This window comes from Botrytis porri, assembly GCF_014898465.1.
Source record: "Botrytis porri strain MUCL 3234 chromosome Unknown BPOR_002, whole genome shotgun sequence".
NCBI classification, from domain to species: domain Eukaryota; kingdom Fungi; phylum Ascomycota; class Leotiomycetes; order Helotiales; family Sclerotiniaceae; genus Botrytis; species Botrytis porri.
The window spans coordinates 3,164,651-3,190,712 of NW_024066076.1; the positions used below are offsets into that span (position 1 = coordinate 3,164,651).

The window sequence follows — 26,062 nt, forward strand, 5'->3', positions numbered from 1 at the left end:
GAAGTGAGTGTTTGTGGTGGAGTTTTGGGCTTTGGGTATGTGCTTTGGGGTTCTGTTGTATATTCTGGGATTCGAGTTCTGGGAGATGGTAGATAGTATGGATTTTGGTTTGAGGTTTTGTAGTTTGGGATTGTGTGGGGATGAACAGATTATGTGCTGTTTTGATTTGGTGAGTTTGTATTCGAGTTATGGTGATGTATTGTATGGGAAGCGGATTAGATTTGAATTTTGGATCATGAGTGATTGATAGCTTTACTACACAATTACTCTTTTCTTCAAATCTGAATCTTGATCTCTTTGAATGTATATTTGATGTTCCAATCCCTTTAGTGTATAACCAATCCGTAAATAAATAGGAAAACTCAATTTAGTCCATACCTACGAAGTACACACTCGCACATTATAAAACTCGCTTAACAATCAACTCACCCTTTTACGGTTGATTTACAACTACTCTACTCTCTACTCTCTAATTCCTAATTCTAATTAAAAAAGAATATCCCGAGTTATCGAGGGATATATCCCGGTTCCCTAGTGCTCTTCAGATTGTCACAGTGTCTACTTGTTTATATATATGTATACGCATTTTATGAAAATAGATGTAGAAGAGCGAGAAAGGAGAAAGGAAAGAGGAAGTATAATAGAACTTGACTATACTGAACTAGGATATATCAGAATCTTAAATATACCAAAATAATTTCCTCATTTGGTTACTTTTTATATTAAAATACCTGATTTTTAAACAGAACCAGAATATCAAACATTTTTTTCAAATCCGGTATAAATTTTGATAATAGATTTAGCTAAATAAACTTTAATTCGTTACTATTATATGATATTTTTCGAGAATATTAAAATAGAAGTTGAAATCTGATAAAAATATTAATTGGAATGTTTAAACCATCACTTTTTATATCAAATTTATATATATATACTGAATTTGATTGATTAGATTTTTTATTCCAATATAATCAAGTTCAATTATAGAAGGAGAGAAAATATTAAGCGAGAAATACGCACTTTGACTGAACTAGGTTGAGAAGTTTAGATTTCGGTGAGCTGGATGCGGGAGGATTGATTTATTGAGATGGGTTGATTGTTTTGATGATTGATATTAAAGGGGAAGGGAATGAAGGCGAGGGGAGGAATGGGAGGACTTTATACATGAAAGAAGAAGAAGAAGAAGAATAACCCTAACTCAAGATATGAATCCAACTTCCAAATCCCAACCAACACTTGTCTTGTCTGTTCTCCAGCTATCCTATCTTGTGACCAAGTAGGTAGCGGAGTAATTGCGTATGTATGTATGTATATATGTATGTATATATATATGTATATATATATATATGAACCATGAGATGAATTTTAGATTATCATTTTCATTCTGATATTAATATTGGTATTGGTATTGATTCTGAATTTGATTTGAGTTTTCAATTGCAGAGTTGGGTATTATCTATGATGTGTGATGAATGATACATGATGCTGTACATACAATATTGTACAAAGCACACTCATACTCGAGGAATTCCCCCCTGTATCCCTCTGTTTTTCCAAGCCCAACCTAGCCTAGCCTATCAAACGATCGCCGCTGATGGAAATAAAGAGGAGAGCATTGTACAGTGTACACAAGGTATTCCCCCCCATCCATTCATCACACCGCCCATTCGTAATGATCATACAGGGCCTGCTCACCCATTTTACTTTAATCTCTCCTTCCTCATTTATCTCCTCATTCATTTTCCTCTCCCTCATTTCCCTGTTCCCATGGTTTCTTTTCCCGATCACCCGCAAACCAAGTAATTCCCGAACGTGCTAAACTTCTCAATCCACCTTTAATCCATCCCTCTACCTCCTCCTCACTAACTACTATCTTTTTCGCCCTTTCTTCTTCTTCAGCCGTCAATTCAGCTTTACGCATTCGAGATGCGATTCTCTGATCCAGAACAATGGGTTCTAACCATGTTCTCTCTGGATCTGTAGGAGTACGAGTGCGAATGGATTTATGCCATTCTTTTTCTTCTTCTTTGAGAAGTGTGGCTTGTTCTAATTCTGGGGATTCGGATTCGGTAGATTCAGATGAGGAATTAGAATCGTGATAGGGACGGTAGGTAGCGAGGATGATGGCAGCAGTATCACGACCAATTTGATCGGCGAGATGACGACGATTAAGGAAGCGACGGAGACGGGTGGGAGTATTGAGAAAACCGAGGATATGAGGGAATGAGATTGCGGCTGAAGGGTCTAGTTCTGCGGGGCAAGATGAGGGGAGGGTTGCGGATGCGTATTCTGAGGTTGAGATGAAGGGGGGTAGATGTGATGGTTTTTCTTTCTTATCCTCTGCTGGTTTTTCTTCAGGACTTGGGGTGGTGGTAGGTGATGCATCTTCGGATTTAGAGGGATCGGTATTGGTGCTTGTGTGGATTGTTTTTCCTAGGGAGGAATCGGCTGGAGTTCCGGCTTCCGAGGTTGGAGCTGGGGTTTCTGCTCCTTCTGGGCTCTCTTCCACAGGTTTAGGGGGTTCGGTTAATGGACCTAACCAACCCTCATGTACACCCCTGATATATTCTTTCCACGTATGTCTTCCAAGTACTATATCACCTCTTGGCCCATCAAATTCCTTAATTCCAGCATTCCTCCTTGTCGATAAAATGGGATCCTGTCCCTCTTTGCTCTCCTCAAATGGTACTCTCGCATTACGAATCTTCTCCGCCAATTCCGCTCGAATATCACCCTCTTTCCTGCCCTGTATAAATTCCCAATCCAAACCTGAAGCTACCAATATAGGCTTAACATATTCCTTGAAATGATCTTGCGCAACCCGTAATCCGTCCGTTGGAGGTCCCTCGAGGAAAACAGTAAGTTTTCTTGGCATAGTACGAGAATCCCCCAAAGGTTCTTTCGCAATGTGTTCCACTAATTTACACCATTTTCTCTGCGCTCTCTTCTTTTCTCTCTTATCGTAGATGACGGCTGCTGTGAATGATCCAGTAATGGAGAGGAATATCATCCAATTGCGGGAAGGAACTCTAGGTCTAAAATTTTCGCCGAATCCTAGGTATTTCCACATGGGATTAGGTGGTTTTTGTTTCGCAGCAGCTTTTGCATCGACTTTAACTTCTGCATTTGCAGTGGAAGCTGGCTTCTAAGATCTTATTAGCTTAAGCTCTCCATATAAATCTTCATGAAAGAAAATTACCTCTGCATCGGGCAATTTCGAGTCTGGCATTGTGGTGGAATGAGTTTATATCTCTCCCAACCGTGAGACTGAAGATGCAAGAGCTCCTTCGTGTTTTGAGCAATTGCTCTTGGATATATTACTGCTTGATCAATATTTCTTTGCTTGCGTTGAATCTTTTTCAGAAAGCCGGACAAATCTTTCGCCGATTCCACGTGATGAGAGCTTGATTCTTATCGATAAGACCCAAAGTTGTGGTTTGGTCTTGGCATTTTGGAGATCCGAACTCGCAAGGCCGGATAAAGAAAGGGCTGCATTTTCCGTCCACAGTCCACAGCGATCCATTGTAGTACCAGTGGACGTGATTCAAAATATCAATTGTGTAACCGTAGTAGTTCTCCGTAGGTATCTTGGTAGGTGTGAAGATCACTTGCGATCGTTAGATAGAGACCTCAATTCAACCATATTGATTGTTATGATGATACTTCAATACCTACAGTACCTGGATCATACATTTTTAGTCTTTGTAATGTGATTCATATTGGCTCCGGGTAAAAGGGGCAAGGTCTTTCCCGCTCCCGTTGTGGTGCTATCAACATCAAAAAGGTAGATTGGTTAACGGACACTATAGTCTTCACCGACCGGGTTACTACTATCATCGGGGAGGCCCATGAACCTTAATTTTACAACATCATTGGAACATCATTGGAACATCATTGGAACATCATTGGAACATCATTGGAATATCATTGGAACATCATTGGAATCGATGAGGTGGACAAGTAAAGTCAAGTGAAGTAGAGCCAAGTACCTAGAGTCAAAGTCAAGCTAATTCGCAACCAAAGCCAACTTTCAATGAGCCACCAAACTTTCTTACTAGATGTGTTTCTGGTGGGGGGGGGAGATCAAATTCTACCGCTTCGTAATAAGTTGTCGCACCTCTTGCACCTAAAGAGTCGCGCAAAGCAAGTATTATTCATGCTCAGACTCAGACAATCCCCCAAGGCGTAGCAAACTAATGAAAGTAAGCTGCCACCCTACATGAGAGTATACTTACGCAAAGAATGGGTGGTGGAAAATGTTGGACGGGCTTTTTCTGCTTGTCACATTACATTTGCCATTTTCCCCCATCTCCTTGTTCTTCTTCTATGTTATGCGACCACCACTTATAACTTTTCAAGAAAAGTGTTATGCCGAGATATGCGGAGACCAAACCGTGAAGCCAGTTGTCAATATCATATAATATCATAGTAATGGAACAGTACAACAGAATAGAGTGGAATACGACAGAACATTGGGTATTGAGATGGGGAATTTCATCTGATTTTTATTTTGCATCACTTCATCACTAAGTAAGATTCAGTACGGAGGACAAGAAAGATATCAGACGAAGAAAGAAGCTCACAGAGTGGAAAAGAACATCTATCTACTTCGTAGTCAAGCGATCGATGCAAACGAATTGACTCAAGTAAAATCTGGAACAAATGAATGCTACCTACGAAGGTACCCGGTGCGACTAGGTGAATACCTAACCTTGGAACTGCTGTGTTGATCTCTTATCGAACCTTCTATTTTTAAAGCTAGAATCCTAGAGATCCCCTTGAAAGGATGCATCAATCTATTCCGGGAAAAGCTTATCAGCACGTGATATCAAAGTGATGGGAAGTATCTATTGTGGAAGTTTGGTAACGAGTGAATGAATGAATGAATGAATGAGTGAGTGAGTAAGAGAATGAATGAATGAATGAAGAAATTGATAATACCCCGGAATTGTCAAAGCAGAAAATCTTTGTTGTAGAAGAATTGGGAAAGGATCTCTTTTGGTGCTTCCTTCCACTACCTCCTTGTCCATCCTCGTGATTTTACAACACCATAAAGAGGATAGCATCGGAAAATCGGTAGGAGAGGAGAACAGTGCCACACACAATCAATTTTCAGACGGCAAGAGCGAGAGACGAAACTCAACTCCACTTACATTTTTACTTTTTGGCTGTGGGCTGGGATAATGGTACCTAGGTCGTACCTTTTTTTTGGGCCTAGGATATACAGAGTATAGGATGAGAGCTCAATGGGCGAATAGCTGTGAGCTATTAGCTATTAGCTATTGCATGGAGCATCATACCGTGGAAAATGAGGGAAGTAAAGTTCAAGTAAGGGAGAGAGAAACAAGAAATAGGAGTGAGGGGGGGAAGGAAAGTTAATAATGTTGAATGAGAATCGAAAGAGTAGAAAGTTGATGGTGGAAATAATGATATAATAATAATGATGATAAGAGTGATGATGATTGTGGCAATGATTTCTATCTCTTTCTTTCTCTGTCTGTGTGTGTGTGTCCCTCTCTTTCTCTCTCTCTCTGTGTGTGTATGTGTCTGTATGTGTGTGTCCCTCTCTGTCTTTCTCCTCACATATAGTTACTAATAAAGAAGTGATCCTGATAAGAATGTAACGTATGGAAATATCTAGTAGGTATCTTGGTACTATGTATGCAGTATAGACGAAGTAAAAACAATAGCAATCATAGGTATAAAGCAGACAGAATAGATGGATATCAAAGTTGAGGTCATTCACATATCAATTCATTCATGATACATACTTATTATTAGGTAGGTAAATCAAGAATGAATTATACAGCCTCATCGAAACTGTGTTTGTTTAATCCTTATTGAAGAATGTATGTACACTGACCTTGACTGTCATAAAAGTTCCCATACAAGATGATGCATTAGGCATGATTAATGGCGTTGAGGGGAACTTGGAAGCTCTCCTTTCTTTCACTTACCTAGCACGTGCTTCATTGATTCACTCATATCTACCTCCCTACACAGACCTAGGTACAGAGCCGTGCTCGGGTATGGATACATACACATACAAACATGCTATCTAGGTATATTATTCACTCCATGCCAATCTCACTCTCATTTGATATACCTAGTATGTACCTACCTGCCTCTCTTTGTATGTAGGGAGTAGTAGTAGGAGGAGGAGTAGTAGGAGGAGGAGTAGTAGTAGGAGGAGGAGGAGTAGTAGGAGTAGCCGTAGTAGTCGTAGAAGTCGTAATAGGAGGAGGAGGAGTAGTAGTCGTAATAGTCGTAGCTGTAGTAATAGTAGTAATAATAATAATAGTAATAGTAATAATCATAGTAGCAGTAGTAATGATAGTAGTAGTAGTAGTAATATCACTAGTAATACTACTAGTAATCGTAGCAATAGTAAAATAGCCGTATTACTTCCTTATTACTACTATGACTTAACTTGGAAAAGGGTGGGAAGGGAAAACAACTAGGAAATGCTAGGAATGCGAGGAATGCATGGAAAACGACCTCGAGCCAATGAAATTAATTCCTCACCACTTTACTCCAGATCAAGCGAATTAATGGGAAGAATCGTAAGCTCATCCACGGCTCTTGCTTTTTTTCCCCCTACAGTTTGAAATGCCCGCAAAAATTGGATCACCCACCTAAATCCTCTCTCCTACTTCTTTTCCTCACCCAAATTCTCTACCTACGAACTCTGTACACGCAAAATCACTTACAACAACTTCTCTGGTAAGCAAATACCCAAATACCCAAATACTCTCTCCTACTCCTACAGTATCCTCATATCCATTCCCCTTATATTGAGTCTCGAGATTCCACGACGCTGGAGAACGCGCTTGGATTTATATGAAAAAGTCGAGATTCCAACAAGTATTCGATCTATCGGTACTGCTTTTCATTCTCAAAATACTCCAATACAATTGCTTCTCTTTTCAACTTCATCGGCGCGTCATCTCTCTCTGCGTCGCGATATCACTTCGACTTACTACTACAACCACTCACACTAGGAACAATTTCACTGATTCAACTTCTTCGCGTTTTAGATCAACCACTACAGTTAATAACTGTCGTCACTTTATACATCCATTTAGATGTAAGTTTTCCCTTTCATTTCCATCCATCATCACGTTCAATTTCCACGTCGTGAGGAAGTTATTACCTTTGCGACTGCATTCACCTCGCAAATTATTCACAACTCCATGCCAAAATACTACAACACCTTCATAACGCGCTATCACCACCAAACCATCAACCACTTGCTCGTCGATTTTTGACCACTTTGATATCAACCACAACCACTTTTGATAGTCATCGTCGCAATTTTATCACGGTCGCATAAACATTTCAATCAATCGTACTGACTTTAATTCTTCTCAATTAGACCCATTTCCACTTAATTCAAGATGCCAAAGGAAAAGGCTCCCAAGCGTGCTGCCAAGAAGACTGAGAAGAAGAAGAAGGGTATGTTAATTCTGTTTCATGAGCTGCTATCCACGAAGACTCGTATACTAACTCGGTCTTCAATAGATCCCAATGCACCAAAGCGTGGTCTTTCTGCATACATGTTCTTCGCCAACGAACAACGTGATAACGTTCGTGAGGAGAATCCCGGAATCTCTTTCGGTACGATCTCATTCCTCTCTCATACTCACAATTGCATCACTAACATAATGAACTCATAGGTCAAGTCGGAAAGGTTCTCGGAGAACGCTGGAAGGCTTTGAACGAGAAGCAAAGAGGTCCCTATGAGGAGTCTGCTGCCAAAGATAAGAAACGTTACGAAGAGGAGAAGGCCAATTATAACGTAAGTCTTACAGTGCGTATCAATCATGCTATCACAGTAGCAACCTTTTCTTGAAAAAGAACATGGAACTAAACAATACACGTTACAGGCCGATGCTGAGGAGGAAGAGTCTTCTTAGAGATTTCTTTAATCACTCAAACTTTCAATCACTTCATCTCGACAGATGATAGTCTTGATAGCTACCTATCCGACCATCAATATTCAAAGATGACATAATCATACAAGTTGGGAGGTTCTCCGGGGTTATCTTTTCTGCTTTTCATTTGGGCTGGGGTGTTATGTTTTGACAGGGGAATGGGATGATCAACTTGAGCACTTGTTGCCGTTTTCCTTTTCCTTTTCATATCGGATGATGATCTTGCGGTATCGTTTTTTGCTATCGATGGATTTTTTATGGTCTGGTCTAGGTCTGGTTCTAGGTCCAAAGTCTAGGTCTGTCTAGATAGGTCTAGGACATGAGATAAGATCATGGTAAATTTCTACAACCAATTGCGTGTAACAATGATATCGTTTGTATTCTAAATTTTTGTCTATTGAATCTATAAAGTGTGACTTGATGTGATGTTATGTGAAGTCATGATTCAGATGCGAATAATATATTGTTATTAAAACAATGCTCTTTTAGAATGTATGGTGGAATGGGATTAGGTAGACCCATACTCGATACTTACTTGTACTCGCCACTGGCCACATGGAAAATGAAACGAAACGAAACGAAACGGAAAGGAGCCAGGGAGGGAGGGATTCGAAATTGGAGATTCGAGACTCGAAGGATCTGAGACATTTGGCCTTACAGCCTTGTGAGGAGTGAGGAGTGAGGAGTGGGCTAGATATGAGGTGGAGAGGGGAGTGGATACTGAGGATTTTTCTTTCTTTCTTGGAAATATTGAAGTTTTGGAGATGGAGATGGGTGGAGGAAGATTGGATGTGTGAGGTTTGTTGTGGATAGGGATGGATGGATGGAATTGGAGGGGGGGTTGTGGATGGGAGGGGTTTGATGAGAGGGTTTGAGGGAGTGGAAAGTTGGATGGGTAGATGGAAGAGTAGATGGTAGAGACTGTGAGGAGATGCTGTGAGGTGGGGAAGGGAGGAGAAGGGAGGAGAAGAGAAGAGAAGAGGTTGTGAGGTAAGACTGAGGAAAATTCGATAGGAATCGATGGTTTTTTTTTAATGGGATATGGAAGGGAGATGGAAGATGGAAGATGGAAGATGGAAGATGGAAGATGGAAGATGGAAGATGGAAGATGGAAGATGGAAGATGGAAGATGGAAGATGGAAGATGGAAGATGGAAGATGGAAGACGGAAGATGGAAGGTGGAAGGTGGAAGTTGGGGTGGGGAGGGGGGTGGGGTTTCCTTGAAAAGAGACGTGAAAAGAGACGTGAAAAGAGACAACTGAGGAGACGAGATAAGGAATAGGAGGATGGGAAGATGAAATGAGATGAGATGAGATGGGGATGGGGATAGAGGAGCGCGAAACTGGACGTTAGAGAATATTACAGGGTGCGAGGGAGGGGCAAGGTAGTTCCTTCTTGCTTGCTTGCTTGCTTGCTTGCTTACTGATTTCGTTTTTGGAGAGAAGTGGAGTGGTGTGGATTTGAGGATGGAGGTGGAGGTGCAGTGTGACTTATGTGTTTGAGGATTGAGTATTGAGGTGCTGGGTATATATGTATACATATATCTAGGTACGTATGTGTATGCATGGGGTTATATGTCTTTGGGGAGTTTGATTTGGATTTCGAGTTTGAGCTTGAGTTTGAGTTTCTGGGGAGTGCAGGATCGATCGGTTGAGTGATGTTTGAGGTTGGGGGTTGGGGATTTTGAGGATGATGAGGATGATGGAGTGGAGATGGGGAGGAGATGGGGAGGAAGGAGTGGAGAAAAGGTAAAGCAAAAAGAGGAGCAGAGAGGAGAAGAGTGAAAGGATATTTTGATGATATCTGAGAGAGGGATTGATGATATATATACAAAAATGGAGAAGGGAGATGATAGGGTATGCTAGTGCTGTAATGGGATGGAATTGGATGGAATAGGATGACATGAGATGAGATGAGATGAGATGTGATGTTGTATTTATGGTCTGGATTCTGGGTTTTATGTTTTGGTTTTCTTGTACTTTTTTCTTTCTTTTTCCTTTTTCTTCATTGGTGTTGTGTTGTAATTTGTTGATTATGGCATTTTTGAGGGGAAGAGATGTGATTGATGTTTTATTGTCGCGACGCGAGCGCCTGACATTACATTGAACTCGATGGGATTTCATTAGATAGGATTGGATAAGGATTTCTAGCCATCTTTCCTCGATCATTATTCGACGGTATGGAGTACAAAAGGAAGTTTCTTGTTATGTTCTCTTGTGCGCGTATGTCGGTGGATGGATTGGGATGGATGGTATATGGATGTATGTACTTATGAATGTATGTACCCAGGTATGCATCTGTATGTGATGTTCAAGGCAAATGCAATTGTTACTTTAGTGAGTTGCAATTGATTTGATGTCATGAGTTGAGGGTAGTCTAGAGGACTTTTATGTTGTTTGATTCTTTTTTTCTCTCTCTCGAAAAGATCTCGATGGTGTAATCATTGGCTACTCGAGTATAGAGAATGGAAGTAAATCATCAAGGAAGTTTTCCCGAGTGATATTATTGCTGTGGATAAATGCTGCGTGGAACACTGCAGGATTGATATCTCCTGCATTGTTCCCCGAGATGCGGATTCGATTCGGATAGCTGAGTACATTGTTCTCTTTTCTTCTTTCTGTCTGTTGGTGGATAGATAGGATGGATGGATGGGAGACTTGAATGATCTTAGAGGAGCCAACACAGAGTCATATTTCTTAGTTTTGAAATTTCAAGTTCAAAAGAGAAGTTTCATTCTGTTATGATTAATTGATCGATTGATTAGAATAATCAAGTAACCTTAATATCAAAATCAATGTATGTACGAAGCCGATGAGTATCGGAAGTGGGCTCGGTCTCGGCCTCGGCTTGCCACAACAACACAATTCCGTATCCTCAGCCGTAACCACAAAGTCAGCCTTGTACGATTCGCTCGTCGAGATTATTCTACATTCTACCACTTTGTGAGAAAGAGATGATTGAGGCTTTGTGCCACTTCTATCGTGGTATGAGGATTGCACAGGTGGCGATTTACAATTATTTGTTAATAGGTATTCTTCCGCAATGATATCCCGTTGATAGATAAATGGTGATTTAATTGATGCAATTCAATCGCTTAACCTTACTCCGTAGACCTTGGAGATATCTGGTTCGTTCGTACTGTGAGAGTTCATGCATGCATGGTTGTGGTTATATTCTTTATCTTTATCTTTATCATACATGCATACATACACATACACATACAACTATCCAAAGCGATTGGAAATTACAAGATTACATTCCACTGGCCAGAACTGATCATGCAGGAAAAGATAATTATTCCTTGGTTACCATACATTTCTGCAGTAAGTATGCCATATGAATAGAGAATTACCAATGAATCACACACAGAATCGGCATCATGAAAGATTAGAAGAGGGGAAATAAATGGTACGATATTGCACCATTCCAATGGTTTTCGACACGTCAGTCGTGGTTGCAGATGAGTCCACACGAGAGATGTGTAATTTGTTGATTCTTCCGCAGAGCCGCGGGTGGTTGGTTTTTCTTGGGGGGTGAGTTGATGGGTTCGGGATTTGGGAGGGGAGGGGATAGTCGCTTTTGGGGATTTCTGTGAGGGGAGGTACTTATGTATGTATGTTGTGTATGCATGAATTGGTTCGATAGTATTCGAGATCTTCACTCCGCTTTTTCTTCTTCATCGATGCTTCGGGTTTGCTTCTTCAATTGATCTGAGATGATATGTTATGATATGATATATTTGTTTTATTTTATTTTATGTTGGACTGAGATTTATTCATGTCCTAATTAACACTTGAAAATACCTATATAATGAATATCCAAACATACTCCACAGAATAACTCACTGATTGAGTACCCATCCGCTCTCAATTCCCACACACCCATCCATCGCATCACCCAACTTAATGTCGTTCCAGCCCCCAGTCTCCGCAATCGAAGAGGCATGGAGGAGCTATCCGGCTGCTGGCGCGAAGCCGCCCGCGCCGACACCGTCGCCATCGAACTCCTCAAGATCCGCACTCATCTAACCACCACCTCTATTCCTATTCTCTCTCCCTCTTCCTCTCATCCCCATTCCCCCTCCCTATCTTCCCCTCACTCCGAATCCCCCAATACCACCGACTACGAAAGCGAAACCATCACTGCGATTCTCCGACACGTCGAACAAACTTCCCGGCTCCTGCGCGACTTGCACGATCTCTTCCCCATCTACAGATTGCGGGTTCCGGTCGTGATTTATTATTTAACAGTTATTTTACCCTGTTTGCAGAAGACATTGAGAGATATGCTGGCGTTTCTGCTGTGTGATGATTGGTCGGTTAGGATGAAATGGATGTTGATGCATGAACGGTTGAATGAACAAGGGGGAATGTCGTTGGCGTTGAGGTTTGTCATGTACGTGGATTTTTTGGTGCAGTGTGTGAGGTTATTGAGTAGGTGAGTGATGGGATTTGTTTTTTTGTTCTGTTTTCGAGGGGATCGGAATGGAGTGCTTGGAGGGGTGCTAGTTCTATTTCCAATCCTAGATTGAAGTCTGAATTGGTGAGATGTGGGAGATGGGATTAGAAGAACTTGATTGGATGGTGGTAACAACGGTCAGCATATAGATCACCAACTTACGATCCTACGACGTTGGAATTGCTGCGCTTGAGAATTTTAAGGCTGAGGGCTTTGAGGGGGATTCCTGGTATGTTTTTCTTTCTTGGATTTGATGTCTTTTCTCTGGTTCTTGCATCGTATCGTTGCATCTCTGATCAATACTTTCGTCTCGTAAATGTGTGGTGAAATGGAAAATCTATATCGATTAACCCAGGAATCTGTGATTATAGCACCTCCCATCCCGGTACAGCCGCATCTCACTCCTGCACAACCGAATCTGATGGAAATTGAGGTATGTAAGCGAATTTTCGGTATATCGGTTTGAACTGCTTCTTAGAAATCTGTGTTTGGGGAAGAGAAGCGAGGGTTTAGGGAGGAAATATGTAGGAAAGTAGAGATGCTGGATATTAATGATGTTTAGAAACGGCACTGGGCGGAAAAAATCTTTGATGATAATGCGCAACCGCTTTCGCAAACGGTTTTGAGACATAGACGAGAGTATGTTTGTCTTTTTATTGGACTTGGATATTTGGGAGTTGGATGGGGGGGGGTTTTTGGAGATGAAGTACCAAGTATGATATTGTGGAAGAGGAGGTATCTATAGAAATTACAATAATTGACTGATAGGATGGTATAGATCGAGATGTTGGGGTCCATCGATGAATCTTATGAAATTGGGTATCCCTCCGCAATCAAAAGTTTTGTTTAAATTGTGAGTCTTGAATTTTCTCTACTTTCTACTATTCTCTCCTTCACTATTTCTAGACCCCCTTCATCAGATTCACTTCTCCTCTCACTGACCATCCAGACCCTTCGACAAGAATCACCTCTCCGTAACCCTTTATCTCGACGATACAGCACTCCATCAATCTCCCCATTTACTCTGTCGCTGGATGGATAAACAAAATAATCCTCATTATTCTTCTTATGGGGTTCATGAGTTATGTATTCGGAGACATGGAAGTGCATTGTGCTTTAAGAGGTGGAATGAGTATAAGGAATATCCGACTATTTGGATAGCTTTATTCTTTAAGTGAGTGATGCTTTCTCAGCTGAGTTTGAAAAAGAAGTGACAATTAGGGGGAGTGAAGGGGAATAGGGATTGGAGAATGTGCTGACTGGTTTTGTGAAAGGACTTGGCAACGTTAGTATACTTTCGTAAAGCTATTGTTCGCTTGAATCGAGGGTTTGATTATGAAATGCGATGATTCGGAAATTAACTTCGTAATATCACAGGAATGGTGCTCTTCCACTGCTCATTCGTAGCACTCAAAGCGCGTTCCCAACTCACAAATCTGATACCAAGAGATGATTATATAATCGCCGGAGAGGTCAAGATATTTCAAGGGTAGGTGATTATTTTTCCTCGAAAGGCAGTGATGCGGAACCGGGACTAAGAAAACGAGTTTCCGGGGTAGAAAAAGGGTTTTTACTAACATATCCATAAAAATAGACAAATAGTAGACGATGAATTTTACCACTCCCTCTTCGTCTACGAAAATCAACAAACTCATACCTTACGACTTCACGCCGCAGTTGCAAATGGAGAATTGAGAAAATGTCCTGTTTGGACTGCTTTTAGTATGGTTTTTAACTTTCCTTGCAATCCCTTTTTATCACTTTTTCTATATCTTCCTACTCTCCCTAATTTCGTTTACGCGTAATCTCCCAACTCTCGCTAAAATAAAAGAAAACTAGTAACCGACCTCCAAGTCACATCCGATACTTGGCTCGCCCGTCACTCGCGTCATCGTGTTTGGGTAAAAGACTTGCATCTCTATGTTTTTTGTGATGAATATTCGAGACGGGCCCAGGTGAAGAAACATGGGGAGTTTGAATTGTGTTTTGTGCACGGGGCTGGTAGGTTTAGGTTTTGGTTTTTGTCTTGTTGTTGTGTTACACAATCTTTTGATTTGCATATCTTTTTCATTTTCACGAGAGGGGTTAAAAATTCCGTTCAAGTGGAGATCGATAGAAAGAAATAAGAAAAAGAGATAGGAAGGATATTTTTCTAATGTTTCTTTAAAAAGATTGTGAATACAACAGCTAATGTAAAGAACAGCAGCAGATGCATTCATCAACGTATTCTACCCCCTAGATTCCGATTCAGGATCCGAGTGCGCGATTGAAGATGTGTCGGGGAATGCATCGGCTGGACTTCAACAAGATACATTGGTTTATTGAGAAAATCCTCTTTTGGTCGTGTGTCGAAACGAAACGAAACGAAACGAAATGAAATGGGATGAGGATCCGTGGACCTTTAACCTAATATATAATTTGGAGGGTTGTGGGGCACTACGATAAAACCTGCGATTCTCAGATAATCGCATCATTCTCAATCTCTCGATTTCTTATTTTGTGGTGGAGATGGTGGAGATGATGGAGATTATAATTTTATACGTTCTCTTATACGTTCTTGATCTTTTCAGAATTTCGATTTTCGATTTTCATCATTTGTTCATCACACCAAACTTCATCACTCTTCTTGTTTACCCACCCTTATCACTTCGGCTTCCTCGATCTTTTTCTTCTCTGGATACTTTTTACTTTTTTCTTTTTTCTTTTTCTCTTCTACTTCCTCACTTCCTTAATTATATTATGACCTCAGGAATCATGATGAGAAAACCCAACAGAATGCACGACTAAAAAGAAGAAGAAGAAGAAGAAGAAGAAGAAGAAAAAGGGATATAGGTCACAGAATGACGATGTCTATTTCAAATTTCACAAAGTTAAAGTATCCAATTCGATACTATGATACTATGATAATATAATATCAGAAGACTAGGATACCCAGAAGATGATATTTTTGAGGAAAAAGGGGGGGTTACTTTATCTTCGCTGGCTATTTTATTTTTATTTTTACATTTATTCTTGCTATAGTTATAGTTATGGTATATTGAGACCGTGTTTGCTTGACTGATTGATATTGATGTCGATGTCGATCCCGATATCGATGTTGATTGCACTTGATCTACCAGGGAGGTATCATGTTCGCGAGTTGTGGTTTATAACATGAGGGATTCGGACGTGCGATTGCGATGTGCGATTGCAATATACGATGCGCAAAGTGTGATGTGGAAATCTGGAGATCTGAAAGTCTGCAAGTTGGTAATGAAATCAAGATTGGATAATGAAAAATGAAACTGTGTTTAAGTTTCAAATCTTATACTAGCTACAGTGTAGGCAATAGTATACTATAGTAAAACTTTGGCGCGTATTAGTATATTAATATGATAGCTAGTACGTTTGGAAAAGGAATTATATCACTCTTGTAATTATTTTTATATCTAAAAATACTAGCAATATACTTAAATATTGGAATCCAGTATAATTTATTCATTCCTATTCAATGAAATTCCATTCCTTATTTCAAATTGAAATGAAATCCCTTATTTATAACCTAATTTGAATAGGAATAGATATATTATATTAAATCCTAGTATTTCAATATGTTGCTAATAATATTGAATAGCTAAATGATATTGAATACTTTCAGTGATACAGCTTTCAATACCACATACAGCAATATTTTAAAGAAATTCAATAATTATCACTAAATCGATCCGTATATTGATTACGGGAAATACTATTGCCTATACTGACTAGCTATAGCTGCTGTCAAGCTTGATTTGAAGTTGGATTTGGATTTGTGTTTGTATATAATTCGAGTACTTTAGCTGTAGGTGGTTTAACTGGCTTTATTTTGATTGTGAATATCGTTTCGAATGGTATCTGAAGCGTATCTGAAGTAAAGTTTGAGGGTTGAGTTTTGAGTTATATCGCGCTTTCGTCTTAGGTGCAGGGGACAGCATATCATGAGGCAATTAGTAGATTCACTTCGTTTGATCGGTGATCATATTACTATAGTATTATTCTATCCCAACCTTTTCTTTCGAGAACACGAAATGGAAGAGAAACCTCTCTGTACGTTTCATCAAATATCCATTAATAGATTCTAGAGGCGCTAATTCATCAAAACCCATTACATCATACTAGATATCCAACATATTATGTTGATGTTACCTTTAGGTTTCATCGAGGGTATACTCTAGAATATCTCTAGAATCATGTTATGTATTCAAGTTTCTCGAGAAGAACTTCGAGGAGCAAATTTAATTGTTAGAGAGTAGTGATTTTTGTACAGGCAAGACTCCTTATCAAACTCTCGCACCAACACTAAACGATTTATTACTTTTCATCCCAAGGGTAGATTAGTGGAAATAGACAAGAGGCATGATTCGTGAACGAAACATTCGTGGAAAAATAGGTATCTGTGACTATCTAGGTATGTACAGCAGTGTGAGCTTAAAATTTCGATCGAGAGGTGGATCAAAAAAGTTCCTTTTTGCTAACTTCAGCGAAAATGGGGAGAAAACCTACTGTAGTAATTTGAGAAGTTCTGGATTGATGAATATCTGTTGATTAAGGCTCTAGGATTTTTAAGGGAATTCATGTTTTGAGATTTGGGGTTTGGTTTGGTTCGATGGTTATTTCTGGTGGGGAGGGGAGAGGGAGAGGGAAGAATGGATTAGGTGGTGTTTTTGAGCGGTTGAGTTGGGAGTTGGGTCTGCGTTGTGATAGGGCTTAGTGGAATTTGTATAACCTGGATCTTGCTATTGTTAACAGATTGAAGATCATCATATTATTCAATCTACATGCAATTTCGCTGCGCCCATATATTTATGTGACACATACAGTAGCTAGGTCCTCAAAGTAAGTACAGAATCATATCATCGATTAGCAGCCTAGAACACAGGAACTGACATACTTGAATATTCTCCAACTTCTCAAACGTGCAAAATGATAGAAAATAAGGAATAATAAATTGGATTTTCTGTAGGTACTCTGCTCATCGGTATTGACATAAATGCTCGGTTTCTCTAGACGTGTAATAGTTCATTGTAGATTTATGATTATGTGACAGCATTTCTAGGTACCGCTGGCAATTAGAATTTAAGTCTTAGGGGAGGCTCAGAGAAGATTGTTTCTGAAATCGATAATGAGAGGAAGTGGATATGATAAACTAAAATTATCACGTTGAATTTATCTATGTGATTAATCAAGATCTCGCTTGATGTATTTAAACGAGAATTTACCAAGACCCCCGAAATTATACAGGTTAAACTCCATTCCACAATTGAGTTAAGGAAATAATTATTCTAGCAGGGTTTTTTGAGATTCAGAATCCTATTTAGAAAGATCCACTTTGACGGATTGAGGACATATCGAATGTTTTAGGATGGGAGTTGAAAGTTTTGAGGCAGTAGCGTTGTTCTGTGTTTAGACGAGAGTTTTATGACTTTTGGGTTTGTATTTTTTTTGGAGATGAGGGGAAAGTGCGTATAAATTAGAAATGAGAGACCGTGAAGTGTGTCTTAGATGACCTGTTAATGATGGTGAAATTGCTTAAGAATGAGTATGAAATGATGGATACCCATATATTGAAACAGTAGGACCGACATCAGAGTAAACGAAAACCGACATTTAGTATCGCCCAGATTTCTTCAAGTCATAAAACTATAAAGATATATCATGACTAGACGGGGTCTATTAAGGATTTACTACTACTATCTTGGTAAGTAGGTACTGTAAGCAAGCAATCGAACGATAGCTAGGACAATAGCTAGGACATAGTATGTATTCAAGCATTTCAACATCACCTCCATCACAAATATCATCCAACCACAGTTACGGTCAAATTTGGTTGCACGCCTGTATCTTAAGATTACAAGGGAAGCCCTAACAAGTCTTTCAACGGAAGAAAGTCTATGAATCCTTTAGCTCTCGAGGTCGCTCTAGTTCTTTTCTCTAGCTCTCCTTAGCTCCAGGCTACTTCGCACTTCTGGACCACCCTAAATCTCCCACAACACTTTAATCAATCTAGAATACTCTTTAAACGAATTGTTGCAGATCGACATGTTTAATTAATGTACATGGGTAGTCATGACAAGTATTCAGATAGCCTCACCCCCAAGTCCCAAAACATACAACAAAACTCCTATTCCCACATAGTCGAAATTCCCATAACTCCATCCCCCACAAATGCCAATCCCAATTCCTTGAAACCACCTAGCTCCATGAACGCTTGAAGAACTTCTTATATCTCTTCATCCACACCTTTTCCGATCTTGCGTTAGCCGTACGTGCCACTTTCAATTGCTGCCTCGTATTATCGAGGACGGTGCCTTGGTTATCTATGATGTCATTCGCTGTTTGTACCGTTTCTTGTAGACTTTCAATAAGGGATTGTGATTGTGCGAGCTGTTTTTTGGTTTCGATGAATTCCATTTGCCAATCTGGAGTGACGACTTTGTATTTCGCTGGCGAAGTTTGTCAGTATATGGGTTGAATGTAGAATAAGCATAATTTCCTACATTTGGGACCTTTCTTTGATATATAATCGGATCCTTCAATGCTTTTCTTCGCAATTAGATGCAGGCATCCCATTACTTCACCATTATAAATCTCCTGAATTCTTGGTTGCAAGAGCCATTTGCGAAAGTTCGATTCTTTTTGTCGATTCATAGAGAAGAACGTGAATCCATTTTCGTCTTCGGATTCCATCCAAATACCGCTCTATTATTATAATAAGAATCATACCAGTCCCGTGAGGATTGACCTAACTTACTTCGACCATTGTCTCTGCGAAGAACTCCACAGTGTATTTTTTGCCGCTGAATAGCTCAACTATCCATTCTTGTCTCTCTTCTTCTCCTAATGGTAAGAGTTGTCGCATAAGGTTGATGTATATCCAGCGGCTGTGAGACTTAGCTACATCTGATGTAGCAGGATCATTTTCCAAGATCAATGTCAGCAGTTCAATGCTTGCTTCATGGAAAACCGGAACTGCCTCGCGAATGAAATCGAGTAGATTTTGTACCATGCCATCTGGAAGAATACTGGGAGGCATGGTGTATAATATGAGGATGCGGGGTTGGAAAGCAGTGGAGTGGCCTGCTTGAGCCTCTGTATGGTTTTTGCTTTGTAATGCGACCAGAGATATTGCAGAAGATTGGAATCAAACCGAAAGGAGAATACAGAAGAAATAATTCGGAACGGTTTTTGTGATGATTGATACACTCATATTGAGAAAGAATTCTTCCGTGAAATTATCAGATTTGGTTGTTTACACAGACTCGGAAACTACCGAGCTCTTCGTCGGATGGGAGTGAAGATATTCATAGCCTTATTATATCGTAGGATTCACTATGAAAGCTTTCAATGTCCATTAAAAGGTGCTAAGTCATAGTATCTCATCCACCTAAACAACAAAATCATTTTCCCCGTGTACGGACACGACAAGGATACATAGATCCTCGACAATTATTGGCGCGCTTAGTATCTCTAGACGGATTGGAGGTTCAATATGTGAAAAGGCAATTGAGAGAGAAAGGTAGACTGAAACAACTTAATGCCTGGCACTAACTAGGGCATTGAGATACGAAGGATTCTCGAGATTGCATTGAAAACGAAGAGTCCTGGACTTTAGAAATGTTTACAACGAAGTTTGAACGTCACCGGAAATGCAATCCTCCATTGAAGCGAGGAATCACGACAGTATACTCGGGGCTAACCCGGACTTCCCCAGGCTGAAGGGCTGTTCATATATCACCACTAGTTGAGGAAGTGATTCAGAAATACAGTTATTCGATGAACGAAAGCAGTTGGGATGTTCTACTCAAAGAAGCTTGAAGTCGAGCTCAGAAGTTAGCACCAACATCACCAACATCACTGTCGCACAGACATCGGCTCTTGTGAACCCCGGAAAAGATAGCCTCGTAACTCTTTTCGCAGCCGCAACTGCCAATCGCAATTTCCCTTACATTTTACTTTATCAATATTCCAAGAGGAGTTACTTCCTAAAGTATCAGATATGATATTTAAAAGCTGATATCCTTCTGGTGTGTCCCCAACATCAATACATCTAACATTCTCGCCATCGCAATCACACCAAAATGCCTACCTACCTCCTCCATGGTTTCCGTTGGAAAAGAGAAAATATTCGTATTTATGTGATTCTAAATGATATCGAAGATGCAGCTCCAGAATGGTTAATGGCACCCATGACCTCGAATGCTCTCCTCAATTCCTTTTACAAGAAATTCGATTTTCTTCCACCAAGCAGTCCGGGTCCCATTGACATTGCACCTATTCCCAGTCCCCCCACAGAATGCACAACTCCCAAGCCGCAATCCCCCAAAACCCTCACGAAGGAGAATAGAAAATCCATGATCTCTTTAAAGTCACCCCACAAGAAGAAGTCCAGCTTGACATTGAGGAAAGGGAATTCGAATGGACAGAACAATGCTAGTAATTCGGGGTCGGAAACTTTACACAGTCGATCAGCATCTGGAGCTACAAATGCGATTTCGAGAGAACAGTCGCATAATGGGTTGGAAAAACCATTGCGATTTAATGATTGGAGTGCGATTAAATTGGTCGAGCAATATGATCCAGAGGATTTGAAAACAACCAGTCAACCATGGGCCTATGTGTCAGATTATATGGTCGAAATTGGGTTGGGTGTTAACATATGCGAAGAGATGGAGAAGTATAAAGCCAATGTTGCAGAGGCAGAAGCAGAAACTGTGCCTCCTAATTGCGAGGAATTAGGCACGAGTCCCGAAGAAATCAAGATGAGGAACGAAAAAGCAGGATGGCTTGATAAATTGAGGCAGAACTTGGAGGCAGAGGAAGTGTGCAATTGGTATGTGGTTGTCTGTGGGGATGAGGAAAGATGGGCTCCGGATATTGATTTGTCAGATGAAATGCAGAGTGGTGACGAGACTGAAGTAGACGATTCTCCAGTAAAATTGTCTAGGAGGAAAAAGTTCAGGGATTGGCTTAACAAGCAGATATCTCAACCAAATGGTGTCTCAGATGGATACGGTCCTTCTAATGGTAGTCCGAACCATGTGGCGGGCACGAATATAAAGGAGTAATGGCAATCACCAAGCCGAATCGGTAGTAATTATAATATAATATTGACCTACACAGAACCCAATTATACAATCTGTATGCTTTAATCTATCCCGTCCTGAACACCGTCGCTAAATCCCACATGCAAACAATACATCTTCACTTTTTCGATGACCCAAATCCAACGATTCCCATACTAGCCATCATGTCGTCTTCATCGTGTTCGCCTTCCACCCTGACATCCTCCCCATATTCCTTCTTGACTGCAATTTCCTTATCCTTTTCCTCCTTCTTTCTCTCAGCTAATTCTCTCCTCTTCTGCCTCCTTTCCTCTCTTTCCTTTTCATCCTCAATTCTTCTCCCCTCCAATCTCTCTCCCAAAGTAACAACCTCCTCATGTTTCTCCCTCTCTAACCTCTCCCAAATCTCATCAATCCTCCTCCTCACATCCTCCACACTCGCTCTCTGCACCTCTCCCGTCTGTCCGATCGCCCGCAAATGCTGCATACTATTCTCATGTTCCACCCATTGCAAACTATCCTTAAACGTCAAATCACAAGCCTGACAATAAAATCCCGCACCCTTTCCTCTCTTGCCCGTCGCTGCCCCCGCGGGCATCAATATAGTTTTCCCTACATTGGCAGATACATCGAGACGGTTTGCGCGCGCAGATGTAAGAGTTTCATCGCCAGTAAGAGGCGCGTAGTATTTTTTGCCCGCAAGCTTGGCTTCATATCGTAGACGCCCTTCTTCTTTTTCTTTCGCTTCTTGCTCGCGTGCTTTGGCTACGTTGGCTTCGCGATCATATTTTTTGCGGAAATCAGTGTCCGAGGCATTAGTTTCGTAGGCGCCCTTTTTAGAGGACATGATTGCGATTTTGGGATTGTAGTTGATGGTGAGAGGTATGGTGTAATCTCTAATCTTAACTAGGGCTTTCAATTCGTCTTCGGAAGTATGTATGGACTGTAGGTCACTGATCGAATTGCTGTCGCAAATGATTTTCTAATAAGTAAGGATGAGGAAGGCTGCGATTTTGCCTTTCTCAAGGTCCGGGCGGTGAATGATGGAAGTAACCTTATGAGCAAATGTGCGGGGCAAATTAATTTTCTCGAATTCTTGTTCGAACCCCTCACTGAATTGTTCCTGCAGTAAGAAACACAAGAAAGATGCTTTACCTTATTGGACTTGGTCTCTCTGACGAGACAGATATTACTGTCAAAGGACTTGAGGCTGTCAAGAAATGCGCTCGCGTATACCTTGAGGCCTACACCAGTATTTTGCTGGTGGATAAAACAGTTCTTGTAAGTCTTTTTCTAGACCCGGGAAAGTAAGGCGCTGACTGATGTAGACATAGGAAAGTTACTATGGACGAGAAGTGATTATCGCAGATAGAGATATGGTAGAGAGTGCTAGTGACGATATCTTGGAAGATGCGCAAAATGTCGATGTTGCATTTTTGGTTGTGGGAGATCCTTTTGGGTTCGTTCTACATGATGGTTTCCTCATAATTTCAAAGTTCTATGTTGATATAAGCTTAGTGCTACTACCCATACTGATCTTGTCCTCCGCGCGCGTTCCTTAAATATTCAAATCTCTACTATTCCTAATGCCTCCATTATGTCCGCGATTGGCGCTACCGGTCTCCAACTTTACAATTTTGGCCAAACTGTCTCAATGGTTTTCTTCACTGAGAACTGGAAGCCTGCCTCATTCTACGATCGCATTCGAGAGAACAGGAATATCGGTTTGCACACGTTGGTATTGTTGGATATCAAGGTTAAGGAGCAAACTATGGAGAATATGGCGAGAGGAAGAAAGATATACGAGCCACCAAGATACATGACTGTAGGACAGTGCGCATCGCAGATGTTGGAGATCGAGGAGCTTAAGACAGAGAATGGAGAGGGAGGAGTTTACAATGAAGAGAGTCTCTGCGTGGGTGCTGCTCGAGTAGGCTGCAAGGATGAGAAATTTGTAAGTGGGACATTAAAACAATTGTGTGACGCCGATGAGCAATTGGGAGGCCCTTTGCACAGTTTGGTGTTGCTTGGAAGGAGGACGCATGAGTTAGAGCATGATTATGTAAGAGAGTTTGCGGTGGATAAGGGAGTCTGGGATACCATCTGGAAGAGAGATTATGAAGGAAAGGTGTAATCTATTTTACACCGGAGTCAAAAAATTCCCAGCGCTGAAACTCACTTCTGGCCCTTGTTTTATTCAACCACCCATCAAAAGAAATTTGTGAAATAATCGTCTGAAGCTCACTACTTATCCCTTCTCATACCGTCTCTTACATTTTTTCTAGTTCCTTGATCTTAGAAATGAGTTTGTCGTTCTGTTCCTCCAAGGCAGCCAGGCGTTCCTCAGAGGTAGCCAGGCGCTTCATCATCGTCCCCTTGGACTTCTTCAGATCCTCAATGAGGGCGGCGTTGTTAGCAGTGCCACCGTGACTGGTAGGTAGCCCATGCGTTTCAACAAGACCAGCCAGATTGGAGACTTTTGCCGTGAGTTTGTTGACCTTTTCATTCAATGCAGTAACTGGATCAGTGTCTGGCTGAGATTGGGAGACCTTGACATTTAGAGGTCCTTTGTCTGGGTATTTTACTTTGTCGAGGTCATTTTGTCGACGAATTCCCGTCAGCACTTCTTTGACTCCTATGACTTCATTTTCCAACCTGCCAACTCGATCAATCTCGGAAGAGGTTGATATCCCTTTCTCGATTCGATCGACTACTTCCGCTAGTTCCCTCGCTAGATTCAGGCCGGCAGAAAATTTCTCTTCGCTTGCCTTGATATCTCCCTCTAGCTTCTTGACTACTCGAAGTGCAGATTCTGAGGAGTGCCACGCCTTGCTTATTCTCTGTTCGGTGAGCTCTTTATGCTGTACACTTTGGTAGGATTTTTGAACACATTTTTCCAAGGTCGTAAGTAGATTGTCAAAAGGCACAAGACCACATGATATCTTCTTTTGAACTTCATCTATGAGTAATCTGTGTTGGGTTGATTGTCGGACATTGATGTCAACGACCGCATCTTCTAATGTCTTATCAAACCCTTGATACCGCGTCAACATCTCATCGGACATCTCAACACCAGAGTGCGGAATCTCTGCAGGTGAATGTGTAGGGAAAGGAGCTACGATTAAGCGTCGTTTCGATTGCATACGTTTATTTTCTGAAGACGGAGTAGATTCGAAGTTTTCTGACGGCGTAGGTTTCGTGCATTGCTGCTTCGAGGTATGTGTTCGTCGCCACAGTCTTTGGGATCTCCTTGTGGAAGTCACCGCCGGCGAAGCATACATGGCTGTTTCTCGTGTTCTAACTTCTTCGGTCACTTGCCTCCTGAAACCTTCCACCTCTAGTTTTCGTAACCGTTCATCGACGCACGTTGAATGCAAAACGCTACTTGCGTGACTTCCGACATTTCCTCCTCCCTTCAAGAGACTGAGTGACTTGCTGCATTCTTGACATTCTAGATACAGGGTCTGAGTGTTGTGCGAAAAAGTGATGATGTATGGTAGGTCATCTGGGTACTGCATCTCGAGAAGTTTGACTTTGGCTTTTACGGATTGAAGTTTTGGAGACGATACCTGAAGCTATCAGTTCCGTGATTGCGGGCTTCATGGAGATATTCTACATACACCTGCTGCTATACATGATTCGTGGATGATAATTTTCGAGGCTGGTTCGATGCCGCTGGAAGCCTTTCTTTTTCTTGCTGTACTCTGTTGCGGACCAGAGGTTTGCGGGGAGCTCACTACAATCTTATTTTTTGAACGAAAAGTTAATCGATCATCATCATAACTATTATGACTACCCAAATCTGAATAGTAGTTCCATGGGCGTGGGTTTTCAAGACCAGTACTCTTTTCGTTCGTGGTGGTGCTGATATCTGTTCTCGATGGTCCTGCTTCTGTTTATTGTTAGCCAGCCATCCAACTGAACATTCCATATAAGTGCATTGAATCACCAGATGAGTGTCTTCCATTACTGTTTGTGAAAAGAGATGAAGGCTGCCACTCGCTAGTGCTGAGAGATCGTTCCATTGTGCCGATTGATAGAAAAAAAAAGACAAAGGTCAATCAACTGATGTCGGAATAACAAATAAAGAGAGAAGAGGCTGTTTCCGATTTTCAAATCGATTAAATAGGGAAAAGCCTCTTAAGAAGGGGTGTGATTGCGTCAGCCCGAGTGCAAGCTAGAGGCAAATTCTTGACACTGCTTTCAACAAACCGAAGCTGATTCAGATGTATCAGAGCCTTTTAGTTGTGAAAAGGCCTTCGCATGCAAACACCCGTGTTCCTTACTAGATAGAATCGTAGTTGATGTCGGCTTCCGTGTGAACTGCGACCGGTCAAAGTCAAGCAATTAGACAGAAAGCAAACGCACAGTATTCCTGCAATAATTACAAACAAAACTGTGGGACCCAAACCTATTGGCTTCTTAAGACTGTGAGTAAAAGAATTTCTATACATCAACCCGCATACCCTTTACGTCCACACTGGCACATGAGAGAACGTTGAATTGACCCTCAGTATCCGAATACTTCTAAAAGATTTTGGACAGATTCTGTAGCATTATCATTGAAGTTAGTCCCAGACGTGATTACTA

General features: G+C 41.0%; 8 protein-coding genes across 8 annotated transcripts; 4 read left to right on the top strand and 4 right to left on the bottom strand.

Moving 5' to 3' along the window:
• Positions 1 to 1,732: 1,732 nt before the first annotated feature.
• Positions 1,733 to 3,229, bottom strand: EAF01_001945 (uncharacterized protein; the record flags this gene model as incomplete). The annotated part of the gene is made up of 2 exons (XM_038910195.1): positions 1,733 to 3,145; positions 3,200 to 3,229. 2 exons carry the CDS (start codon positions 3,227 to 3,229, stop codon positions 1,733 to 1,735), a joined length of 1,443 nt encoding a protein of 480 aa, XP_038775007.1.
• A 4,168-nt stretch (positions 3,230 to 7,397) lies between these two features.
• Positions 7,398 to 7,916, top strand: EAF01_001946 (uncharacterized protein; the record flags this gene model as incomplete). Its single annotated transcript, XM_038910196.1, has 4 exons — positions 7,398 to 7,455; positions 7,522 to 7,617; positions 7,677 to 7,810; positions 7,887 to 7,916. 4 exons carry the CDS (start codon positions 7,398 to 7,400, stop codon positions 7,914 to 7,916), a joined length of 318 nt encoding a protein of 105 aa, XP_038775008.1.
• Positions 7,917 to 11,877: 3,961 nt separating this feature from the next.
• EAF01_001947 (uncharacterized protein) lies at positions 11,878 to 14,717 on the top strand (the record flags this gene model as incomplete). The annotated part of the gene is made up of 11 exons (XM_038910197.1): positions 11,878 to 12,371; positions 12,542 to 12,621; positions 12,764 to 12,825; positions 12,955 to 13,031; positions 13,171 to 13,245; positions 13,342 to 13,566; positions 13,667 to 13,677; positions 13,770 to 13,881; positions 13,987 to 14,114; positions 14,232 to 14,393; positions 14,596 to 14,717. The coding sequence occupies 11 exons, from the start codon at positions 11,878 to 11,880 to the stop codon at positions 14,715 to 14,717; spliced, it is 1,548 nt and encodes a 515-aa protein (XP_038775009.1).
• A 3,544-nt stretch (positions 14,718 to 18,261) lies between these two features.
• Positions 18,262 to 19,749, bottom strand: EAF01_001948 (uncharacterized protein). Its single transcript, XM_038910198.1, has 3 exons — positions 19,162 to 19,749; positions 18,908 to 19,109; positions 18,262 to 18,853 (listed from the first exon to the last, which is right to left on the bottom strand). Exons 1-3 carry the CDS (start codon positions 19,441 to 19,443, stop codon positions 18,603 to 18,605), a joined length of 735 nt encoding a protein of 244 aa, XP_038775010.1. The 5' UTR covers positions 19,444 to 19,749; the 3' UTR covers positions 18,262 to 18,602.
• A 739-nt stretch (positions 19,750 to 20,488) lies between these two features.
• Positions 20,489 to 21,475, top strand: EAF01_001949 (uncharacterized protein; the record flags this gene model as incomplete). Its single annotated transcript, XM_038910199.1, has 1 exon — positions 20,489 to 21,475. One exon carries the CDS (start codon positions 20,489 to 20,491, stop codon positions 21,473 to 21,475), a length of 987 nt encoding a protein of 328 aa, XP_038775011.1.
• A 136-nt stretch (positions 21,476 to 21,611) lies between these two features.
• On the bottom strand, positions 21,612 to 22,319 carry EAF01_001950 (uncharacterized protein; the record flags this gene model as incomplete). Its single annotated transcript, XM_038910200.1, has 1 exon — positions 21,612 to 22,319. The coding sequence occupies one exon, from the start codon at positions 22,317 to 22,319 to the stop codon at positions 21,612 to 21,614; it is 708 nt and encodes a 235-aa protein (XP_038775012.1).
• Positions 22,320 to 22,618: 299 nt separating this feature from the next.
• On the top strand, positions 22,619 to 23,606 carry EAF01_001951 (uncharacterized protein; the record flags this gene model as incomplete). Its single annotated transcript, XM_038910201.1, has 3 exons — positions 22,619 to 22,753; positions 22,807 to 22,931; positions 22,991 to 23,606. 3 exons carry the CDS (start codon positions 22,619 to 22,621, stop codon positions 23,604 to 23,606), a joined length of 876 nt encoding a protein of 291 aa, XP_038775013.1.
• Positions 23,607 to 23,742: 136 nt separating this feature from the next.
• On the bottom strand, positions 23,743 to 25,497 carry EAF01_001952 (uncharacterized protein; the record flags this gene model as incomplete). The annotated part of the gene is made up of 3 exons (XM_038910202.1): positions 23,743 to 25,041; positions 25,093 to 25,364; positions 25,422 to 25,497. The coding sequence occupies 3 exons, from the start codon at positions 25,495 to 25,497 to the stop codon at positions 23,743 to 23,745; spliced, it is 1,647 nt and encodes a 548-aa protein (XP_038775014.1).
• Between the last annotated feature and the right edge of the window lie 565 nt (positions 25,498 to 26,062).